Source organism: Hypomesus nipponensis, chromosome 18 (assembly GCF_054491055.1).
Source record: "Hypomesus nipponensis isolate SF chromosome 18, ASM5449105v1, whole genome shotgun sequence".
Taxonomy (NCBI): domain Eukaryota; kingdom Metazoa; phylum Chordata; class Actinopteri; order Osmeriformes; family Osmeridae; genus Hypomesus; species Hypomesus nipponensis.
The window spans coordinates 572,412-596,600 of record NC_140378.1 but is presented as its reverse complement, the minus strand read 5'-3'; the positions used below and the strand labels follow the sequence as shown (position 1 = coordinate 596,600).

Genomic DNA, 24,189 nt, shown 5'->3' with positions numbered 1-24,189 from the left:
AGTCGTGTGATTAATTTTACTTCCCCTCTAAACCGACCAGCTAGCACTGTTAGCAGTAGAACGTTAGCTAGCTTCTTGTTTATCTACTTGAGGCTCTAGTTTTTACATCAGGTCTCTGCTATTAGCCATAAACTGCAAATGTATGAGTGACAAATTGTGCTGTAATAATAAAAAGTAACAACCTTTTCATCGAGGGGCTTTGGTACAAGCGATATGCAACGTGTTAAAACTTACAAGATATGTATCTTCTCTCCTATCTAATGGCAATTAGAAAGACGCATGAAATAATTTGATTGCCCCGTTGTTTCAAAAGCTTTATATTAAATTTAGATGTACTGCAGCAATTGTTTTGCTCACAGCCATGCCCATACATTTGGTTATAATCAACTTTCTACTTAAATCATGAATTGAGAACACTAAAACATACTAAAATATAGTTAGTTTACACACTTTATTAATACGAGCAGACAAAAGGAAACTTCAGTTTTTTTTTTATTCAGCGCCTTCAGCCAGGGACGCAGATCCTCAACTTTAGTTGGAGGTCGATGCAAATTATATCGGCCCACAACACTCGGACCTCTTATTTCCATGGTCAAAACAATGATAATACAGGGTCTGATTCCGTCTTCTCCACCTGTTATGGCAGCCACAAACTGCAGTTGACGCTGGGCATCTATATTAGCCATAAATGAGTACCAGAGCCTGTTTAAGACACTGTCTTTTAGCACCGTTATAAAGTGGAAAGTATCTAAACCGGAAATGAGAATACGCAGATGGCCGTGCCCATCGTGACTTCCGGAATAAGGTCAATACGGTTAGAGAGTGTATTTACATACTCAAATCTCAAAATAAGAAGCTGTAATTTGGTGTGCAGCAATAGAAGATGTGTACATATTAACTTTCTTTCGTTGCTGCTGAATAACTTAATAATAACGTTAATTTCTAAAGAAATTAACGGAAGAAACGGTTGTAGACAATAATGGGGCCCCGAACGTTGGACATTTGGAGTGGACAATAATGGGGCCCCTTACACTACATCCCTTTAACTTTTCTGACCAGTGTGTCAAGAACTAGCCTACTGCGCTAGCTCTAGCCTAGAGTTAACTCAAACCTAGCTCATTACAGTAAATTTACAGATTGTTGTAGGCATACAGGCTACAAGCAATACTTATCGCAAAACGTTTTTATATTTTTCGTCTTCCATTTACTTACCTAACAACGAATAATACTGCTTCTTCTAATGTGAAGATAAATGACGGTTTAAAAAGTGAGCGCCTCTGACTCGAGAGTCTTTGGCTGCTCATTATGGAACGTTCTTGCGCAAACAGTCAGTGATGAGCCGACGATGAGCCGACTTATCTGAGACGTTTGAAATAGAGCACAGAGATTAGAAGAAATAATTTGCCGATGCTTATTTTGATTTTAGTATGTGTTCTGATGACACATGTTATTAGTATAAACCTATTTACCGTAAGCTTTCACATCTTACCATAAAAACACAACCAAGATCTTCCGTCCATCTCATAATAGCCTCGTTTTGGTTTAAATTGTACAACGCACGTGAATATAGCGAAAGTTGTGACCATAAAATAACCAAAACAACGTTCCCCCAATGTCATACACACGTTCTTTAAAAGTCCCAAATGTCATATTTGTAATGTTTGTGGTGTGACCACAAAATAACGAACATGGAACGTCTCCATAAAGTCATACAGGAAACTTTCAAAAAATTATGTTCAGAACCAAATGAGAACGTTTTAAAAACGTCCCCAATGTTCTGTAACGGTTCGGGACGTTTGTCACATTTGGATAACTTTTAGGGAACGTTATGCAAAGTTCCAATAACGTCCCCTCCTACGTGGGTGGGTGTTCTTCTCCGCCATGGGCGTCGCCGCAATGTAACTTGGGGGGGGTCACGTCCCGCTCACTAAAAAAAAAAAGTTGTTTGGACCCCCCCACATTTGCGATCAAAATATTTGTGCATGACTTGGCTACTAGTCCAGCGATTCAGCGAGTGCCCCGAAAAACATAAATACCGTAAGATTGACATTTATTTAGGGGGAAATGGCTAATTAAAAAGAAGTTTGCTGGAAGCGATCATTGTCAGTATATATTTCAAATATTTTTCCATATAATTTCACCTTTATTTAAAATATATTCCACAATATATTGAACACATCTGTACATTTATTTAATGTATATCTTTCCATATAATTAGGATTTCCCCGTCAGGAATAGGCTTTAACGTGACTTCCCCCTGAAGTACCCTGCAAAGTTTCACCTTAAAGTGTGAAAATATGACTGAATTAGAGCAGTTTGAGCTTGGACCAAATGTGATTATGATTGCCAGGAGAAACATCTTATTTTATTATTCAGTAACTGAACACTAAGGTCTAGATCTTGGAATGGCTCAATTGGATGAGAGGTTGTGCTGGTAAATGAAGTGTTCCAGGTTCAACTCCAGAATTTTTTTTTTGTTGACAAAACAGTTTCTAGTTTTCCGGGTAATCCCGGTGTAACTATCTATTATGTCAATTTTACAACATTTGGCAATTTTGAATGAGGAATTCGCCATTGCTGCTTGCAGCTATATTTTTTACATATAATTCAAATATATTCTACCATATATTAAATGATGTGACACTATATTTTTACATATTTTACATTTGTAATATGTATATATACATTTTCCCATATAAATCGGAATACATTATGGTGGTATATATAGATATAAAATTGCATATATTTAGGGATGTATAAACATATATTATATATAGTGCTGTCAAACGATAAAAATATTTAATCGCGATTAATCGCATTAATGTCATAGTTAACTCGCGATTAATCACAATTAATCGCACATTTTTATCTATTCTAAATGTCCCTTGATTTCTTTTTGTCTCTTGATTTCTTTTTTTCTTTTTGGAAAAGTGGTTCGGATTGCTTCGTGCAAATTTTTTGTTGTTGTTGAAAAACAACATTGCAATCGCCTGGCTTTGACGAGGGGGCAGAGAATTCGCATCAGCTGTGTGCTTGGCCATCAAGTGGTATTTCAGGCTGGACGTGCTGCGATGATAGCTCAGTTTACAACGACAAAACACACAGATCACTTTGGTCTTTTCAATGGAACCATTTGGCAACTTTTTAAAAGTAAACTTTCAATTCAGATTTTGCTCGCCATCCACTCAAAACGTAACGTTAGCCTTCTACCAGAGAATGTCTAATATCCGAAAATGGGCTCTGCTACTACTCTTTAGCCGGCTCGCAAGCCAAACAAGTGTGTGTGGCGTGCCTATTGTTTTGTTTCCGGTCTAGCTAGATCCGGTGTGGTGTTGTAGTTTTTCTAACATTGGTAGTTGTTGCAACAGTATGCGGAAAAAACTACATAGTTTGCTAGGCCAAAAAGAGCGTTAATCGCGCGATAAAAAAATTGACGCCGTTAATAACGCGTTAAACTGACAGCACTAATTATATATTCATGTTGAATATGTTGCAAAATATGGAAAACAGCAATCATTGCTGTATTCTGCAATATATTGCAATATATTACATTAATATGTATTAAAGTTTATAATATATTAGTTATATATTTATCATCAATATATTATCCCATGTATTTCCGTACAATATAAATATTAAATCCCATATATGGACATATATTGCCTAATGTATCACATGATATTTTCCAATATACTGCAATCACATCAAAATGCCAAAACCCAAAACGGGAAATGCTACAGCCTTTTGTTTAATCTGCCACCACTTAATAACTTCTGTTAAACTTGAGGGTGTCAAACAGACGCCAAAATCACTCAGGAAATGCATGTCACGCTAACCCTATAGCTGCCATGCTGTTATAAGGTGCCACCACTCGTTTCTTCATTTAAAGTTTTACATTGGAAATTTCTTCTTAATTTATGCCATGGTCCGGTTCTCTGAACCCACAGCATTTATGGCCCTATAATAATCATAAGAATGTTTTATTTATTTTTATTTAAGAATTTTCACTTTACATTGAGCTAAATCTCAAAGGGTTTCAGGTTAAAAACAAGAAAGGGCGCAAGAAAGGGCGCTAATACCTGTTAATACCAGCTAATACCGCCAAACAGGACATATTTCTCGCCTCCACATCTGTTGTCAGAACCTCAATCTCACAGTCACCGTATTTCTTCCAATAAACTCTGCGGCGTTTAACGTTCATTTTTGGTGCAGCGTTTATTCGAGGGCGGCGTTTATTCAAGGAAATACGGTAATTCAGACAAAGAAAGGACCTCAGGAGCGCATTTATAGGTCATCTGCATATTCATTTATGGGAGGAGGCAAGGCGGAGTCAGTGGCTCGTTCACGTGCAGTCAATCTCACGTTGATTGTGATTTATAAAGGAAAGGTGCGCAGGACCTGGCGTACGACCAGTTTTATACATGTGAATATTTCTGTGCGTAGGTACTTTGAGTTTTGGCCGTACGCCATCTTCTGGTATGAAAGCTGCGTAATCCTTTATACATGAGGCCCCTGGATAGGTAGTTAAGATTAGAAGTGGAATGTATATACTTTGTGACATATCTACGTCTGCGAGTGGTGCAATTAGCGGGAATGCTGAAGAAACACATGCTAGCTATGAATATGTTCTAGGTGGATTAGAATACAAATAGGTTGATACCTATCAGACCTTCAAGAAAAGGCTCACTTGTTCCGGGAGTACAACGGCACTTAGGAATCACTCTGGATAAGAGTGTCTGCTAAATGACTAAATGTAGGAATGCTTGGCTGGACCTGATCCTCCAGGATCACAATGACTCTTATTGAGAGACTTGTTGCTCTTGTTGGTTAGTTGTAATGGATTTAAATTATTGTACTCGCTGTGAAATATTTTACTGTTGATAGTTTTTCTACAGGTACACTCTTCCACTTTTTGAGTTTCATGTTGTTTAATTGTAACTTGTTTAACTGCATGCTATTATGGTTCTTCCCTTTGGCACTTATTTGGTTTTTCACAATGTATGCTTCATGTTTTGGCTGCTCGCAATGTTTGGGGCTATCTCGTTGTTATGATCAGTGACCTATGCACTTTTTAAAAGCTCTCTCTTGGAAGTCGCTTTGGATAAAAGCGTCTGCGAAATGCAAAAATGTAATCAGAAGAGGTGATCCGCCTCGTCGGCCATCCTCGGTGGACTCCCGCAGATAGACTCCCTGTCTTCGTGCACCCAGGCTGCCAGACGAGGCTGCCTCTGCAGTGCTAGTCCCTTTAAATATGCTAATGCGCAGATGACGATGGCTCTAATTATAATGTCAAAAGAGCTGGGCCTGCGGCGGCGAGTACCCTGAAACTGTTCAAGAGGCAGAAACTCCGCAAAGCAGCTGGGCTGGACATTGTCTCTCCAGCCACCTTCAAGCACTTTGCTGACCAGCTGTCTCCGATGTTCACAAACATCTTTAACACTTCTCTGGAAACATGCCATGTGCCAGCTGTTTTCAGTCCTCCACGATGATCCCTGTAACCAAAAAGCCATGAGGCCAACAGGACTTAATGACTACAGACCCGTTCCCCTGACCTCTGCGATAATGAAGTATTTTGAGTGCCTGGTGCTGCCACACCTCAAATCCATCACAGGCCCTCTTCTGGACCCCATCATCTCTGGTGGGGATGAGACTGCCGACAGTGGAGATGCTTCTGGACATCAGGAAAAACCCATCCCTACTCAGCCCTATCACCTTGTGTGATTCCCCATTCAACACTGTGGAGTCTCTCCGTTTCCTGGGCACTATCGTCTCCCAGGACCTCAAGTGGGAACTGAAGATCAGCTCCCTCACCAAGAAAGCACAACAGAGGATGTACTTCCTGTGGCAGCTGAAAAAGTTCAACCTGCCAAAGACAATGATGGTGCACTTCTACACAGCCATCATTGAGTCCATCCTCACCTCCTCCATCACCATCTGCTACAGACTGCAGTGTATCATCCGCAATGCTGAAAAGGTGATCTGCTGCCATCTGCCATTCCACGAGGACTTGCACGCCTCTAGACCTTGAATTATTATTTAGAACTGTTGTACATTTTCTACATTTTATATTTAAGACTCAAATCAAAATGTATTTGTATAGCGCTTTTTACACGCAAGCATGTCACAGAGGGCTTCACATATGCACATAGAACTGCCCCTCAACCAACCTAAACCCTCAAGGAAGACAAGGAAAAAATCCCAGAAAAACTCACTGCAGGAGAAAAAATTTAAGAAACCTTGGGAGGAGCAATTCAGTGAGGGATCCCCTCCTCCAGAGATGGTTGATGAAAGAGAGGAGCAGAACACAGGCTTAACATAGTCATACAGCAGGGAAGTGTCAATGGGTTTTGAAACACCAAAATCCATTGTTCAACTTGGTAGATGTAGAAAAGGACCCGGAAACTCGCTGTTGCCCGTCGTGGAGACTGGTTTCCGGTTGGCGACCAGGTCTAGTGTTGGCAGACCGACGACCAGGCAGGTGCTGACAGCTCAAACCCCCCCACACCACAGGGGATATGTGGAGGGAGGACAGAGAGAAGAAAGCAGGGATTAGAGAATGCCAGGAGCAGCTAACAGTTACAGTCATATTAGAATGAGATCCCCACCGGTCAAGTGTGTACTAGTGCAGCAATTTAGCAGAGCAAAAAAGGGTATTTGATGCTTAAACACTAAGACAGCACCATCCCCCTCTGTTGGAACATTAAATCTGTTCCAGGGGAAAGAACTTTAAAATAAATTATATTTATAGAATAAGGGTGAGAATGCCCAGTCCCCCGTTGTCGCCAACTAGAAACGGAAACTATAACAATATACAGGTTTACTGTATTTGTAAAACATAGATGGGGCAACTTGAACATATAGAAGCTTTAATAGCAATATAAAAGTTACATTGATACACACAGACAAACACACACCCCAGGTTTACATAGAAAGTACATACACACATATTTACCTTTAGCAGTCATAGAATTGACTAAACAAAAACATTTTTAACCTAATTTTGAATGTCAAACCAGTATCAGCCTCCTTAATTGAGACAGGTAATTTGTTCCAGAGAAGAGGTGCTCTATATGAGAATGCCGTGCCTCCAGCAGTTTTTTTCTTAATTTTGTGAACTACCAGATAGCCGGCATCTTGAGATCTAAGTGTCCTTGCGGGGCGATAGGGTACAAGGAGACCGGAGAGGTACAGTGGTGCCAATCCATGCAGAGTTTTGTAGGTTAGTAATAAAACTTTGAAATCAGCTCTGGCTTGGATAGGGAGCCAGTGTAAAGAGACGAGAGTAGATGTTATGTGATCTAACTTTCTGGTTCTAGTGAATAGTCTAGCAGCAGCATTTTGCTACCGCTGTAAAAAGTAAGTCGTTGGGAGGCCAGAGAACAACACATTGTAGTAGTCCAGTTGGGATGTAACAAATGCATTTATTAGTTTTTCAGCATCATCCTTTGAGAGGAATTTTCGTATTTTGGCTGTTGCATAGATGGAAAAATGCAGTTCTGGTCATTTGCTTAATATGGTACTCAAATGAAAGGTCTGGGTCCATTGTGACTCCTAGATTTTTTACCAGTTGGCTTTGAGTGACTTTGATGCTGTCTAAGTCTAAGCTTAGATTGGATAAATTATTTCTGTATTTTTTAGGACCGAAAATTTGAACCTCTGTTTTATCCGGATTGAGAAGAAGGAAATTTGCTGTCGTCCAAGTTCTTAACCAAGAAGCACATTTTTCCATAGCGTGTGGTAATTCTCCAGGCTTTATAGACATATATAGCTGAGTATCATCTGCATAACAGTGAAAATTTACCCCAGAGCTTCTAATTATGTTTCCTAAAGGCAACATGTAGAGCTAAAATAACAGAGGGCCTAGAACTAAACCCTGTGGTACTCCGTATTTTACAGTGGAACTCCTGGATGAGCAGCCATCATAGTGGACAAATTGTGATCTGTTAGATGCGATCTAAACCACTGAAGTGAAATACCAGAAATCCCAACATAGTTCTCCATACGTTCCAGGAGAATCTCATGATCCACAGTGTCAAAAGCTGCACTTAGGTTTAGGAGAACCAGGACAGAGATAGAGCCCGCGTCGGAGGCTAATAGAAGATCATTGACTACCTTGGCTAATGCAGTTTCAGTGCTTTGGTGAAGACGAAATCCAGACTGGAGAGGTTCATAAAGCTGATTTGAGGAGAGGTGCTCAGTGAGCTGTTGTACCACAGCTTTTTTTATTGAGAGAAATGGCAAATTTGAAATTGGCAGGCAGTTGCTAAGACAACCAGGTTTTTTTTTTTTTAAGAAGGGGCTTAATAATTGCTTGTTTGAAATTGTCGGGGACTTGGCCAGTTAAGATAGATTCATTAATAATACTAAGCATGGGTGGTCCAATAATAGGTACAAGAAGGCAGGTGGTGGGTTTTGATGAATCTATCAGCTCCATGAATGCTTCCATAGAAATAGGGTTAAAGTGAGTGAGAGCCTCAACATGCAGCATGCTGGGTATAGAGGAAAATTCTGTGTTCATGGCCATTCCTCCAGGGCTAGCCTATAGTTTGTCCCTTATTGCATAGATTTTTTGGTCATAGAATTCTAGGAAATCATTGAGAGAGAGATCTGAACTAACACCAAGTGTACTTTTCTTAGTGAGTTTTGCAACGGTATCAAATAGGAACTTAGGGTGGTTTCACACCTGACATGTTTAGTCCGTTTTAATCGGACCGTGGTCCATTTTTCCGGTTCGTTTGGAGTGGTAAGAACACGCATTCGAACTCTAGTGCGGACCAAACAACCGAACCATGGTCCCCCTAAAAAAAACGGGACTCGGTCCGGTTCTAAGTGAACCATGGTTTGGCTCGCTTTAGGTCTGAACGTAATCTGACTTAATATTGACCGATTCCAGAAAGCAAACCAAAATGTAGTGCATTGTGGGTTGAAAAAGGAATTAAACTTGGCGGAGACAGCCATGCCACTCATAAGCAGCAAAATTAGTTGAGGGAAAACGTGGGAGAATGATGAAGTGAAGACTCTTCGGCAAATATGGGCTGATGATCATATTGCAGAGATACTTGTGGAGACACATAAGAGTAGCGAGGTATTTTAAATATTTAGTGACTAAAATAAAGCGTCATTATTGCACAGTGGACCAATGTTGATTGAAAGTTAAAAATGTTGACGCTAAAAGTGCTAGATGTTCTATGGAAAAGCAGTAGCTCGTCAGACGAAAACATATAATTCCCATGGTTTGATAACCTGGATATAATCCTGAGTAAAAGACCAACGAGCAACCCAAAAAACGTGGTCGTGCAACACCGAATCATAACAATTAAAGATAGTATTGGAATCGCAATACGCTGCTGTTGCTCCATTGTTGTTCGTGACAAGGAAGTGATTTCCCCTCACACATTTTCTGTCCAATAGCTTAACAACCTGTATGACCCTGTGTCATTGTTTTTTTACAACGGAATAGTTTTTTTTACAAATGTTGCTGTGAACACTAACCGGACCTAATGAAAAATGCAACAAAGTAGCAACTCATCCACTGATTCAGACCAAGCAAACGGACTAATAGATGTGAAAGCACCCTTAGAGAAGTATTCTGATCTGGACCTGATGAGGACTTGCTTGTACTCCATTTGGCTGTCCTTCCAGGCCAGGTGGAAAACCTCCAATTTAGTCGTACGCCACTTACATTCTAGTTTTCTAGTGGACTTCTTGAGAGTGCGGGTATCCTCTGAATACCATGGAGCTAGTTTCTTATCCTTTCTTTTTCTTGGTTTGAGTGGGGCAACATAGTCTAGGGATAGCTGAAGAACCAAATTCAGATTCTTTGTTTTAGTATTTAATGACTTATTTGGGACGTCAAGTGCTTCTAGTGCAGCGGGTAGAATACTAACCAGTTCCAGAGCTGTGTTGGGGGTTATGTAATGGCTAGTAGAAATGTGTGCTTCCAAGGCTCTGGCAGAGGTCCATTTTGAAGGTAACCAGGCAATGGTCTGATAATATAGGATTGTGGGGGTGGACAATGATGTTGCTAATCTTAATTCCCCCTGTCAGAACTAAATACAATGTATGCGAGTGAAGATGGGTAGGTTTGGAAACCACCTGTGGGAGACCTGTGGAATCCATTAGAGCAGTAAATGCCTTACTTAAAGGATCTTTTGGGTCATCCACATGTATGGGCACCGTATAGGGGGAAAAAGTTTGAACGATTCTAAGGGCCCCTGACTGACAGGGGCCCCAAAAAATATAAAAACTAATAGAAATTATCAAAAAATAAAAAAATATATTTTATTTTTCATGGAGCCCCACAATTCCTGGCGGCGCCCCTGTCCACATGAATTAAGATGTGATTGGTATAAGTTACGAGATCAGCACTAAAATCAGCAAATTCCTCCAGGAAGAGGGAGTACTGGCCGGGGGGTGGGGGTGGTAAAGAGTAACATACAAAAAGAGGGAGGAGGGGCAGGAGTAAGAGCATTACTCCTCTTTAATGTAGTTGGTGGTTTCATGCCAATTGTTTCAAATGTTTAAAGGTGTTCACAGATTTTAGGCTTAGGTTGAAGCTGGCTTCATATATCACAGCAACACCACCACCTTTCTTTGAGACACAAGGAATATAGCATGCAAAATCTGGAGGGGATGTCCAATTAGGTCCAGGCTGCATTCAGATATCAGATCATTAATCAAAATGGCCTTTGTGGATAGGGATCTGATGTTTAGGAGCCCAACATTCCAGAATGGGTTTTTGGCAGCTTTAGACGTAGATATTTCTTCTGAAAAGGTGGCACTGTTATCAGAAAACTTGAAAGGAAGAGCAACGGGGGAGCAAGGCTTAATACATGTTAAATTGGTATAATTCCTAATAATTGAAGGCCAAGATTTGGAAAAGGGGCGGGGGACAGACACCGTCTCAATGGGAAAAACTACATCAACAACCACACTGGCTACACTACAAGCTAAGCTATCAGGCCTCAAACAGCTCACAACATACCTATCAGACTCTCTAAGAGACTTTGGCCCGGCTTGCCAGGTTAATTATCTACAAATCCTAAACCCTGTTCTGAGCAGAAGCGAGCCAACCAGCGGTTAAGAGAGACAAGTCTGGTGTAGATCTCGTCAGTCCCCCTAACAGGTAGTGGACCAGAGACTATTACTCGATGCCGACTCATCTTTTGAACAGGAACAGTAGCGTCGAGTTCCAAGGAAGAATGCCGCGCCGAGTAAACCTATAAATAAGACAATAAATTTGTAGATTAAATCGGAAAGGAAGTAATATGTAATATATAGCAATTAACAGGAAAAAGCTTGGGAAAAGTTTGGAACAGCAGCTCGGGTGTGCAGCACCAGGGCTTAATTTGAGCCGGAACATGTCCGGCGCATGTCAGGCGCCGGCACCTCCGACGTTGGATCCGGAACCTTTTTTACGGGATCCGGCACCTCCTGTGTCACTATGAGAAAATGATTCGCCTAAATTAAAAACATTAATGACTGTTTGTCTAGTGTTCAATTTTGTTATCTGCGTAGTCTTTATTCCCCATTTAAGTTCGACAAAAATCTTGTTTTTGCATTTTCAATGCGTTTTTAGGTGAATTTTCAGGTTAAGACAGAGGGGGAGGCACTTCAAGTGACACTTGCGCTTGTGCTGGTTGGCTAGCTGGTTCGAATCCACAGCTGCGCAAGATTGGTTTCTCGTTTCTTGTAACGTAGCAACCATGGTAAACATTTTCTAGGTTTCTCAGTTTCAAAATCAAGGAGAAACTTATGTGTCTGCACACCCAGTCTTGTTTGATACGTCTCTGTACGATTACACAAACATTAACAAACAAAAAAAAGATTCCTGGCGCAGGGTTGCTGAGGTTGTCGGTCGGTGACCCTGGTGTTTTTTTGTACTGTTAAATTCAGTCTAGTCACGTTACGTAACTTTCTTCTGTGCTAGCTGCATAGTCTAGGGCTACAGTAGCTCATCTGGCACACGATTGACATTCAACGTTGAAATGCTGGCTGGCAGGCACTCGCTAGCCATACAGTGAACGTCTAGTGGCTAGCCGTAATCTAGCGATTGATTTGCAGAGATTTCGAGTAATGTAATAAAAGGTTAGTAGACTACACATGTCAACGAATTATGTCTGATAAATCTTTCTTTCTAAATCCTTGCATCATGTGTGTGAAAGCTGTATTTTGATTGAGACAGGAGCACATATATATCAATAATGATCGATATTATGAGTACATGAACCCAATTCTGCACACAACAGTGACCTTTAGAGAACTACAACTCTGTATTAACTGGTTCCGCAGGGTCAGACACGCCCCCGTGCAGAGCGTTAAAAAAACGCTGTACAGTAGCCATGGATACGCACCGTTAGTCTCGTTTACCTCAGAAACATGTCAAAAAGGCAACAAAGTTTGCTAAACTTCTTCAAACACGCTGGCCAGTCGGATCCCAAACAAGCAAAAAAGAATTCTGCCGAATGTGGAGACCACGGTGGACCCAGTAGTAGTAGGCCTATGCCTGCCATTAATGATGCTAATGCACCTGTCATTAGCGGGGATGATGATGACCCACACGGGGAAAAAGATGAAGATGACGACAAGACGGCTGATGGGCACATTGAATCTGCGAGAGATGGCAACAGAGCAGGTACATTTGTCGGGGACACTCAAACTGGGCAAATCTGGACGGACACTCAGTTTACAAAGAAAAAATTAAGTTATCCCTGGCTTACAATGGACAAAACTGGACTGGGCTGTGCCATTTGTAAGAAAGTGGGATCACTGGGTGCAGGGAGGCTCACCGACAAAACCCTGGATCAGAAGATGTTTTTGGTAGCCTGGCAAAAAATCTGGAGAAACGCATTTAATCGCAGGGGAAAGACCAAACAGGATACAACCAGCTAATTGAGGATTTAAAAGTGCTTTATCCACCATATTGGCCACAGGATGGTGACGCGCTGTTCGGGGAGAGTGAAGTTGAGACGCTTTGCCAGCAGTTTTGCATTGATATCTCGCGGACTGTCATCAGGGCTTTTAGGGAATACCGTGACAGTAATGGGACATTCATCCCAGATGAACTGAATGGCCTCTTGGCTGCGGTCAACACTGTCCCCATCTCAAGTGCTGAGAATGAGAGGGAAAAATTTACATTTCGCACCCATGCAGTGCATGTTCAGAAATTGAAATAAACATTGCCCGATGTAGGCCTACACACAGCGTTCATTCGTTTTTATTTAGTCATAGAAGCGTAGGCAGTGTATTTTTTTATTGTTCCGTTACCTCCAACCCCAGTTTTGAGTCGCCGGATCCACCCCCCCTCTGTGCTCCGGGACTTCCCACTTTACAAATTAAGCAATGTGCAGCACGGTATATCGTCAGACTATATATAGTCTATATTGTACCAATATATATTGTATTTATTTATCGAATGCACCTTCCTGCCATAGCAAATTACTTGTTTGTGTAAACTTCCCTGGGGAATAAAAGCTGATTCTGATAATAGGGGCTAAGTCTAAGTTGACATTTACCTAAGCGAGGCTTTTTTGTGTAAGCGCAGATTTAGTTACCGACGTTGATGGAACACCCCCCTGGTGAGGTCTAAATGGGAGACAAATGATCAACTGATTCGCCGGGAGTAGTTGTAGTAGTAGTAGACATAAATATAAATATATATAAACGTGTCAGTAATATACAGTTTAATTTGAATAAAACAGTGAACTGTAAGAAGGCAATGTAGACTTTACATTACAGGTGATGATTTAACAAGTATTGTATTAAAGTAAAAATATACTTTAAAGTATTGGATTTTATAGGTTATATGTTATGATGATTGGGGACATGGCGTAATGCTGATCTTGGGAGTTCAAAACCTTTTATTTTAGAAGGCAGATCTCTGCAATTGTGCTTTATTATAACAAACACACCCACATGAGTTAATGAGTTAAATTTAATGTTAATTCAAAACCTTTCAAATGTCTACTTTCGTGGAATGACCCTGCTACAATGCTGTTACTTCAGCTTGTAAAATAGCTGTGTACTGGAATAAACCTTGTCTTAACATCGGCTGCCGCTCTGTCCATGACTAGTTTTTTTTAGGACCATTTCTAGCTATGCTTATTGTGAAAAGGTCACGTTTTGAAAGTTCAGGAATGTTATTCAAATCATCGTTTTTCCAGTTCTCTCACTTTGTTTTGTTTTATGCACAGGATCGGAGCTGATGCCCAAAGCCCTCTCCACAAGAATTGTTGGAGGAATATGGTGGTTTTTCACGTTGATTATAATCTCATCATACACCGCTAACTTGGCTGCCTTTCTGACTGTGGAGAGAATGGACTCACCTATAGACTCTGCAGATGACTTGGCCAAGCAAACCAAAATAGAGTATGGTGCAGTAAGGGACGGGTCCACAATGACTTTTTTTAAGGTAAAACTGTCATTCTCTCAGAAAAGAAAGAACGCAAAAATATATATATTTTCTTGAAAGCAGACTATATTGGCAAATTGAAGATTGATACAGAAATACTTAAGATGTGCCTTGTTTGGAAAAATAAATTCAGACAAAATAAAACAATATGATTGGAGAAGACATAGTAGGAGTATGAAGGTTTGGATTCAAGCTAAATGGTTGTATTGTATCATGTTGCCATCAATATAACATGCTGTGGAGAATTGTTACGAAAGATTACTGGTAGATTTGCATGAAGCTGTCACATCATAACTGATTAAGGGGATGAAAAGTTAAATAAACATTTTTTGGATACGAACCAGCTAGCCCAAATGTTTTACTGTATAACAACAGGGTTTGTGTGTCCAGAGTGGTAGAAAACACTTGTAGATTCTGCCTAATATAAATACCTGATGCTGAAGTTAATTGTTATGATCACAGAACATTTTTGATTGTGGTAAACACATTTTTATTTCAAAATGTTTCTTTAATATGTTATTGTGCAATGTCAGTTGTAGTCATATGCCCCTTGTCATTTCCCAGAAATCAAAGATCTCCACCTATGAAAAGATGTGGGCGTTCATGAGCAGTAGGAAGAACACAGCACTGGTGAAGAATAACAGGGAAGGGATCCAGAGAGTCCTCACCACAGACTACGCTCTTCTCATGGAGTCCACCAGCATCGAATACATCAGCCAGCGCAACTGCAACCTCACTCAGATTGGTGGACTAATAGACTCCAAGGGCTATGGAGTGGGAACTCCCATTGGTAAGTTGGAGAGGTCATCTGCTCAACAATATTTTGAGGAGGAAGTAGTATTCCTGTAATTCTACACATATTGTCACGTAATTAAGAAATCTACCTTCATGAGGTTAACATTATCAGTTGAAATAGTAATACATCAGCTTTCTCATACACACATGGACTACATTTTTAGGTTCCCCCTACAGAGATAAGGTGACTATAGCCATTCTCCAGCTCCAGGAAGAAGGGAAGCTTCACATGATGAAGGAAAAGTGGTGGAGAGGTAATGGCTGCCCTGAGGAGGACAGCAAAGAGGCCAGCGCCTTGGGTGTAGAGAACATTGGAGGGATCTTCATAGTCCTGGCTGCTGGGCTAGTCCTCTCAGTTTTTGTAGCTATCGGAGAGTTTATATACAAATCCAGAAAAAACTTGGACATTGAGGAGGTGAGTGTTGGTCAGTGTGAGTGGCACAATAAGTATTAACACATTGGGTTAGGGTTAGTTATCTAATTAATGTTGTCCTAATCCAGTACACGGTTGCTTTTAAGTTGTTTTCAATTGACAATTGTTTTGTCAGGTCAACAAATGTTGAATATTGAACTGCAGTGCTACAATCACACTTTATTGTAGATTAGTGTTTGATGTAGTTTTATTTAGAAAAACTATGTGCATTTACTGTTGATTGGAATAATACTTTTTAGATCCTGTTTACGTCACCGTTTTTTCGATTTAGAAAATATATTACTTCTTGGCCAAGGTTTTCACAATACAGTTTTAAATGTGTTTATTGTGAACAAAATGTAATGGTAGTGATGGAATTAAGAACAGAGGACTGTTCCATAAAGCGAGTTTACCAAATAAGCCAAGCTTATGTCAGTTAGTCAGACTCATTTCCAGTTGATTCGGTTCCATAAAGCCAGTTTAATGTAGTTCAAACTCAGTTACCATGGCAACTTCTGCTGCAAAACTAAACTGGCAGAATAACTGTGACTTAGCCCATGTTGTTGCTTAACCAGACGTTCCTTTAACACTGACCCAACCCGAAAACGATGATTCACCACAGTATGGTGTGTACACCTGCTCAATGAAAAATGCCTTGAGATAATTAATTCCTACATTAATGAAACTGACTTGACAGCTTTGTAAAAAGGGGAGATTTGTGGTGAGAATACATTTTTACAATTAATTACAAGGCACTATAGCAGACTTGTATTCTACGGTTTTAATTCTATTATTTACATTATTTTAATATAGTCAGTCGTGAACTAAACTGGGCCGGTCTAAGGCATGAAACTCCAGGACTGAAAATGAGTCCCACTCTGGCCCTGGAAGCAAATCATGGAATTTGCTTTACAGGATCTTTAAACACTGATGAACAATAATTTCAGAATGATACAAACCCACGTTTTACTTATGGTAGTTTGTGAAATCAAATGTTTAGGCTGATGCTATATAAAATATGTCTCCATTACCCCAATAGAATGATCATAGCTACATAAATCATGTACAATTGCAAAAACAAATCTAAATCCATGCCTCTTTCCTCCATTTTCCAGATACAAAACCCTTGTTAAAAAGTTATTATTGATTAATTGTAGGCTATTTATTTAAAACAATGTAAAAGTAAAAAGTCTATGTAGATATGTTTAGTGGGCCCATGGTTTTTCTAATCAATTAATTAAAGGTCTATAAAAAACGACCTCAACCTATGTATTGTTCATGTCAATCATGGCGTATCATTTTGATGAGGTGGTGGATGCGGGAGCTGTCATAGTACGCACCTTAAAGAGAACGTTATTTCGGGGAGAAGGCACGTGCCATGGTGGATCAATATGACCCATTTCCTACCTCTCCGGTTGCTTTAGAATATGGTGCACCCACAATAATCTTGACTACTTCAATCTGACTCAAATTAGTCGGATTGCGTGAACTAGAATTGGCCTTTATGGAACCGCTTTAGCCCCGACTGACTTGTTAGGTTAATTCAAATCAGGATTGGGACTCTAATCCCATCTTTTTTGAGCGGCCTATATGGAACAGGCCCCTGGAAGATTGCGGAGCTGAAGAAACACCAGATTGTAAACAGTTTGTTGAACACAAATACACAGTAATTAGTTAATTTTAATATCCGGGTATTTTGCAGGATAACAGTGCTCATTACTACGTTGCATGTTTTGATTATTAGCAAAATATTTTTTTTATTTGTTAATGCTTGACACAAGTTAGGTTTTCAAAATTCTCAATGGATCAGAGATCTCTCAAGATCCCTCTTTGCTATACATTGGGTTGCTTTGATTGTGTATACTTGTTTTTTGCTTTTGTATCATTTGATGCATGTAAAAGTGTTGGTATAAAAATATGTAAGATAATTTGATTTGTCTTTCATTTGTGTCTGTGTTGATTTAGTTTGGATCAGTTTTGTACTGACATTTTTATTTAATCTGCAAGTTATTTGTGTCAAATCATGCTACAGTCTGATTTGACACAAATTAGGCTTAAGATACATCACAGTAGCTATTAAAGGAATAATTTGCCCAGCAACTTGATAATTACAGGCAGGGTAGGCAAGTTTTGCAAAGCTAGTTATTTGAGCTTCTGTTTGACACAATTCAAACCAATATAACCCACAAAACTACAGTAATGCGCATTGAGTGCAGGGGCAGTGGGACAGGTAGCCCGTCCAATCACTAGTCAGGGTACCCCTTAATGATTGGTTGTTAATATTACAGTATTGCGACACCCACAGATGTCGGAATGATATAATATTACTGTCAAACCTTTAGATATATTGGTTGCTATCAAGACGTTAAGTTACTTTCGGCAAATATGACAACAAGTGCTTCTCAACCACATTGCCTACCCTGAAGATTGATGCAGCTATGCTTTGTATCCCCAATCAGAGTAGGTCTAGCTACCTAAATTAAGTGAAGAATGTAATGTGTGTACAGTTGTGAAATGTTGTCTGACTAAATTACATTTTGTATGGTTGGTTAGGTTGCTAGACCAAAGTTATGTGCTTATACAGAGCACTGTGCAAGCACCTTTATGGTTGTCTGCTATGAATTTAGGAATGTAAAGCTATGTCAAGCTATATCACTACAGCATCATGGAAACCAAACTTCTCTCCTTTGTCTTTTCACATGCAGTTAATATTAAACTAAAAGTTTGTTAGCATCCCACCTCCACCTCCCACTTGTAATGAAGCAAGAAGCATGAAGTTTAATTAAACATCGGTTGATGTTGCTAATATTAGCACTATTTACATACTTATGTTACTTCAGATAGCATTCTTGCACGGAACATGTTTAGCCTACATAACATACCACATAGTCATTCAATCCTAATTAAAATCATTTTAAAGGCATAATTATATTCTGTCTTTTGTAATAAAAACTAAATAAATAGAATGATCCAATAATAAATAAACTTGGATAAGTTAATTTAAAAGAAAAAAGAAGTGAATATATAATTTTGAGATAAGACCAGGGGTGCAAACTCGTCTCCTTTCGGCAAAATTCACGTTTTTTGATCCAAAATAGGTCATTTGTGTGATTCGTGTAGATCTGCAATAAAAATATTTGGGGAGGGGGGGTCCTCCAAGTAGCCTAATCTGCAAACGCAAGCTGTCATGAATATTTTTTTCAAGCTTGTTGTTTGGCCAACCAATGTCAACATGACATGCATACTTTTTATTTCGAGTCTTCGGGTCTGTCTCCCAGATCCCCAGACATGACATCTGAAATTCGTGGTCACAAAATGCTAATTAGTGGCCACAAATGGCTATTTTGGGGATAACGACCTAGCCTAACTATATTGCGGGAAGTTCTGCTATAGGCTACCTGTGTGGGGCAAATATAGACTACCCAGAGCAAGATAAAGGTAAAGTCATGGACAGAGATGATTTGATTGTATTGTATTTAGGCTGGTGAATGACCGTGGTAAAGTTGGTTTGAAGTTCCATATTCAACAGCTATTCGGAGGCCCAGTATTGTGTTATTTTAACGACGTAGCCTAACTATATTGCGGGCAGTTCTGATTATAGGCTACCTGTGTGGGGCACATATAGACTACCCATAGCAAGCTAAAGGTGCAGTCATGGACAGAGATGATTTGATTGTATTGTATTTTATGTTGGTGAATGACCGTGGTAAAGTTGGTTTGAAGTTCGATATTCAACAGATATTCGGAGGCACAGTATTGTGTTATTTTAACGACGTAGCCTAACTATATTGCGGGCAGTTCTGCTATAGGCTACCTGTGTGGGGCACATATAGACTACCCAGAGCAAGCTAAAGGTACAGTCATGGACAGAGATGATTTGATTGTATTTTAGGTTGGTGAATGACGATGGTAAAGTTGGTTTGAAGTTCGATATTCAACAGATATTCGGAGGCCCAGTATTGTGTTATTTTAACGACTTAACCTAACTATATTGCGGGCAGTTCTACTGTAGACTACCTGTGTGGGGCACATATAGACTACCCAGAGCAAGCTGAAGGTGCAGTCATGGACAGAGATGATTTGATTGTATTGTATTTTAGGTTGGTGAATGACCGTGGTAACCATCAACAAATTACAAGTTTCAAAAGTCAATAGCTTCTCAATAACATGAACTAGGAGCGTCAAAATTATGTTAAAAGGGTGATTGACTGGGTTTTGGGGGTATGCTCATGAATATATGGATGTGCTGCGCGCTGATTGGTTGTATTACAACGAGTGAAGCTGTGGAGCAAAGACGAAAACAAAAATTTCTCTCTCTCTCTCTATATATATATACATGATATTGTATTTATTGACACAACAATATTGAGGCAATGAGGACATTTACATAAATACAACCCTTTCAGCCATTTTGTATTGCATTTCATATTCCATTTCACCCTATACAAAGACACATTTGCCCACACACAACTTCCATCCATGTTGTTTCCCTCACTCCCAGCACAGGTCATGCCAAAGGAGAAATGCTGCAGCGGCCACATGAGGTGTAGGGGTAGTCCAAAAACATGCCTTCCACAATTGACACATTTTTCCCGACTGGATTTGAACATGTGACCTTGCTCCTTGCCGTACACTGTCTCAGCCTACTGAGCTATTCACAGTGTTGAGAACCATTGTAGTCAGTTACTGTATAGAAAAGTAAGCCATTTGTTCTGTGGCAAGCTTTATAAGATTTGGCTGAAGTTTAAACAGCTGTAATTCTGTGATCTTCTGAGATATCAAGGCAGGGGCAGGCAGGCAGGCAGGGCAGGCCAGCTGAATGAAGCTGTCTTGGGGGCAGGGCTGAAGAGAAGCTGTCCAGGTAGAGAGGGGTAGTCCAGCAAGGGGTCTGTGTTGCCCTCAGCATTCTCTATTGCATCCTCTCTTGTTGCTCTCATTATGCTCTGTTGCACTCTGTTGAGCAGGCCTCTGCATGACCTGTAAAAGTGAAAAAAGGGTTCATGTCAGTGGTGAAAAATAAAGCTTTTCCCATCTACACTTGACACAGACACTTGACTTCAGCTTTGACTGTGAAATGCAGTGGCATTACTTGAACTTGAATCCAAATGTGTTGACCTGATGGAGACCCGGCCATGCAAAGTCACTCAAAACATTTGGCTCGATTCCAGGCTCTGGCAAGAGTATTTAGCTCTAAACTGGTCAATATATACACATCTGACCAGACCAGCTAGACCTTTGCCTGTAAATATTGATTCTGACTGTCAGAGACCTTTAAATAGGCTGACCGAGTGAAACCAGCCTGGCTAACGTAGTTCACTTTCTCAGGCAAATGACGAATGAAATAGGCTTGTTTTGAAAGATCCTATATGCTGGCTATCTTCAGCAGGCTGTTGTCTACAAAAGCAGCCCTTCCTGACGTTTTAGGAGTTGAACTGAGTGAAAGACAATATTGTTTACACACTGCCAGTGAGCGAGCCGAGTCTGTCTATGAAGCTAAGTAAAAACAATGTACCCCCGGATCGCAGTCTCACTCCACTTGCAAGTTTTCAACAAATCACAAAAATAATCGGAGCATCTGGCTAAAAGCACAATTCCCACATCTCCTAAAGGCTGCCCTCCTCGAGGTTTGGAAACAAACACATTTTTGGTGTCCACCGAACTGTAAAATGGTGAACTTATGAACATGACGCGACCAAAACACGGCTGCCACCTAAGCCTATGCGGTCTCCCTGGCGCATAGGCTTATTACAAAGACTTTCATAACCCAAATGTAAATTCTGAGCTTACAGGTCTGTGGGGAATCTCTTGTTCTGCTAAAAGCTGCCCTCCTCTACCTTTTTGATGAATTCGCCAAGATGCTACATGATTCAGTAATTACACAGTGGGAAAAAGCTAGCTACTTTTCGAGTTTGGTTTTCCGTCACTTCAAACTCACGATCTAAAGGTCTCAAACCTTCACCATAATTCAAGAGTAGTGTACTTTCACGAACCCAATCATTGATTCTAGCTTAAGATGTGTAAAAATAGGACTTACCGAACATGGCTGCCTCTAACACGTCTATCAGGCGATTCCAGTTGAAAACAACAATGGCAGCCGAAAAAGAATTTATATTCTTAACGGCGAACTGCAATTGGAAGCAAAATGAAACAGGAGCTAAAGACCAAGGGTGGGGGCTTGGTCAGCACACCACTTCCAGAAAGGAACGGTGTGCGTCTTGTTAAACTTGCGCGTGTGTCAAGTAGGTTGACCACCTACCTCTCTTTGCGCTGTATCGCACAGCATATTCAATATGCAACGTGCGGGACAAGGGGTGTGTTGTGAAGACTATGTTCTCTGGTCAGTAATGCTTAGAAGCCACTGTGGTGCATTTGATTAAAATGTCGGAGATGATGTACTGTTCCAAAGTTGTTTTTTTATTGTAAAGTTGAGAGGAATGGTGTTGGTTATATTTGCCTTTAAGATTGCGTGTGTGTGGTTATGTATATGAACGCACACAATACACATTCTTTTACTCTCCTCAATAAACTAATGGTTTCTGGTCCGCACCAGAAACAAGGCAGTTCACTACGGCGCTATTCCTGCCACTGGGTATTGTCAGCGCGAGCATCCACAAAACTGCACTCCGATTGGCTGTACCAGTGGAGCCATAAGGGGTGCATGCACAAACGGCATGACACAACAGCAGCGAAAGGGGCTGTTCACGTGCACAGCCTAAGGGGCCCAAAAAAACATCAGTCCTTCGCAACAGGGTGAAAATGCTGTGCGACACAAAGCAAAGCGGGACAGGTGGTCACCCTAGTGTCAAGGAGCAGGATAAGCCTGTGAGAATTTGGAGTGCGCGCTGTGGAGCAATTCAATTGAATTCAATCATATATAGACATACCAAGGTGAAATTGTTTATGGTACTTCAGTGTGATGTTGTCTTGAAATTCTTGAAAGTCTATTAGGTTTGAAAAACCATGAGTCAAAATTATATTTGATTTATTGACACAAAGATATTGAGGCAATGTGGACATTTACATAAATACACCCCTTTCAGCCATTTTGTATTGCATTTCTTATTAAATTTGACCCTTCATACAAACATGTATTCTACACATCTGTAACACATTTCAAGTCGATTGGATCTATGGTTCATGAGGAGAAGGGTTTTGAAGGTTGTACCAAATTTGGACAGTACAGCAAAATCTATCACGGCGGACCTTATGGGTTCTTGAGGCTTTTTTGTTCCACCATGATGAATAAGGCATGTATACCAATTTTCAGGCATTTTGGAGTAATGGAGCGCTGAGGAAATCTTGGGCGTGTTTTATAGCGCCACCTATGGGCGTACATGGGCCACTAGCCATCTGGGAGTAATGAGTGACCTGTTGAATCATTGGGCCAAATTGTAAAAAATCCGGTCCAGGACTTTTTGAGCTATTGAACCATTTAACGGAGAAGAAAAATAATAATAAATATAGCTGCAAGCAGCGATGCGGGTTCCTCCTCAAAATGGCGAAATATTATAAAAGTGTACAATGTAGAAGCAAAACGATTTCATGTTTGGCCAACAACAATAGGCTGCATGGGGATTTGAAATCATGAGCGTAAGGTTACAAGTTAGTCTCTCTATCCTCTCTGCTACACACCAACTGTTGGGAACCATGAGTGATGTCTGAGAAGTCTTGTGCAGTTGTCCCACGTTGGCAACAAATGAAACTGAACCTACTATATTCAACCGTGTTGGTTAAACAGTACTAACTAGTTCATTAACTTAATCATGCAAGCCCAGGTAACGAAACAATTGAGACCCATTCCCTTTCGACTACAATACCTCTGCTGTTAAGACTGTTTAAGAAATGTTGCAACAGGCTACAGTCTGAATCACGGAGATAACTCTATGATATAAGTTACAATCAGGGGGTAAATTGGGTTTGATATATTGGGGGGCTCTGTGGTTTCTGGGTTTCGATGGCACATGTGTATGGAAAGCCTAATAAACAGGTATCCTACTCAGTTTAATGACTAACGCAGACTACCTAACTCACTACCCTTCGAATACATTTGTATAGTACTACTATGTGCCTCTTTCAATTATATCTTTAACATATGAAACGTTGAGATTGTATCATCTTGCGGAAAAAACATGAAAAACTGAACCTAACAACAGCTATGCTAGGCTAGCTGTTGAGAACGTTCAGTTCTCGTTTGGCCAAACAACGGTTAGGGTCTACTGAAATTATTACCAAACTTAACTTTACGCTAGTAGCCTAACAAACTCATTCACTGTTGACTATATATATATATTTAAATTGTATGCATAATTTGTGATGACTTAGTTTGATTTAGTAGTTGCTTCTCTTAGATGCTTGTTTGCCTTCGTACCTCGTGGCAGAAAATAACCGGAAATGACCAGGCTTCACACCTGTTTTTAGGTCACTTAATGATTTAATCATAGACATTCTTTATTATGTCTATGGATTTAATGGCCAGACATAGTAGAACAACAAAACTTTATTATTCATCAAATGCATACATAAAATCTTTCTTTGGCATGTGGCAGCACAGTAAGAAAAAAGGCAGTAAACA

The 24,189-nt window shown here is 40.2% G+C and overlaps 1 protein-coding gene across 1 annotated transcript in view; it reads left to right on the top strand.

Moving 5' to 3' along the window:
- The window catches only part of LOC146250790 (glutamate receptor ionotropic, kainate 1-like), a 46,588-nt gene extending 29,070 nt beyond the window's left edge, over window positions 1-17,518 (top strand). Inside the window, exons 7-9 of the mRNA XM_084681277.1 lie at window positions 14,193-14,410; window positions 14,975-15,200; window positions 15,370-17,518. Of these exons, the coding sequence (XP_084537403.1) occupies window positions 14,193-14,410; window positions 14,975-15,200; window positions 15,370-15,659 (734 nt within the window). The 3' untranslated portion in view covers window positions 15,660-17,518. The remainder of the gene's footprint in view (window positions 1-14,192; window positions 14,411-14,974; window positions 15,201-15,369) is intronic.
- Window positions 17,519-24,189: the final 6,671 nt, after the last annotated feature.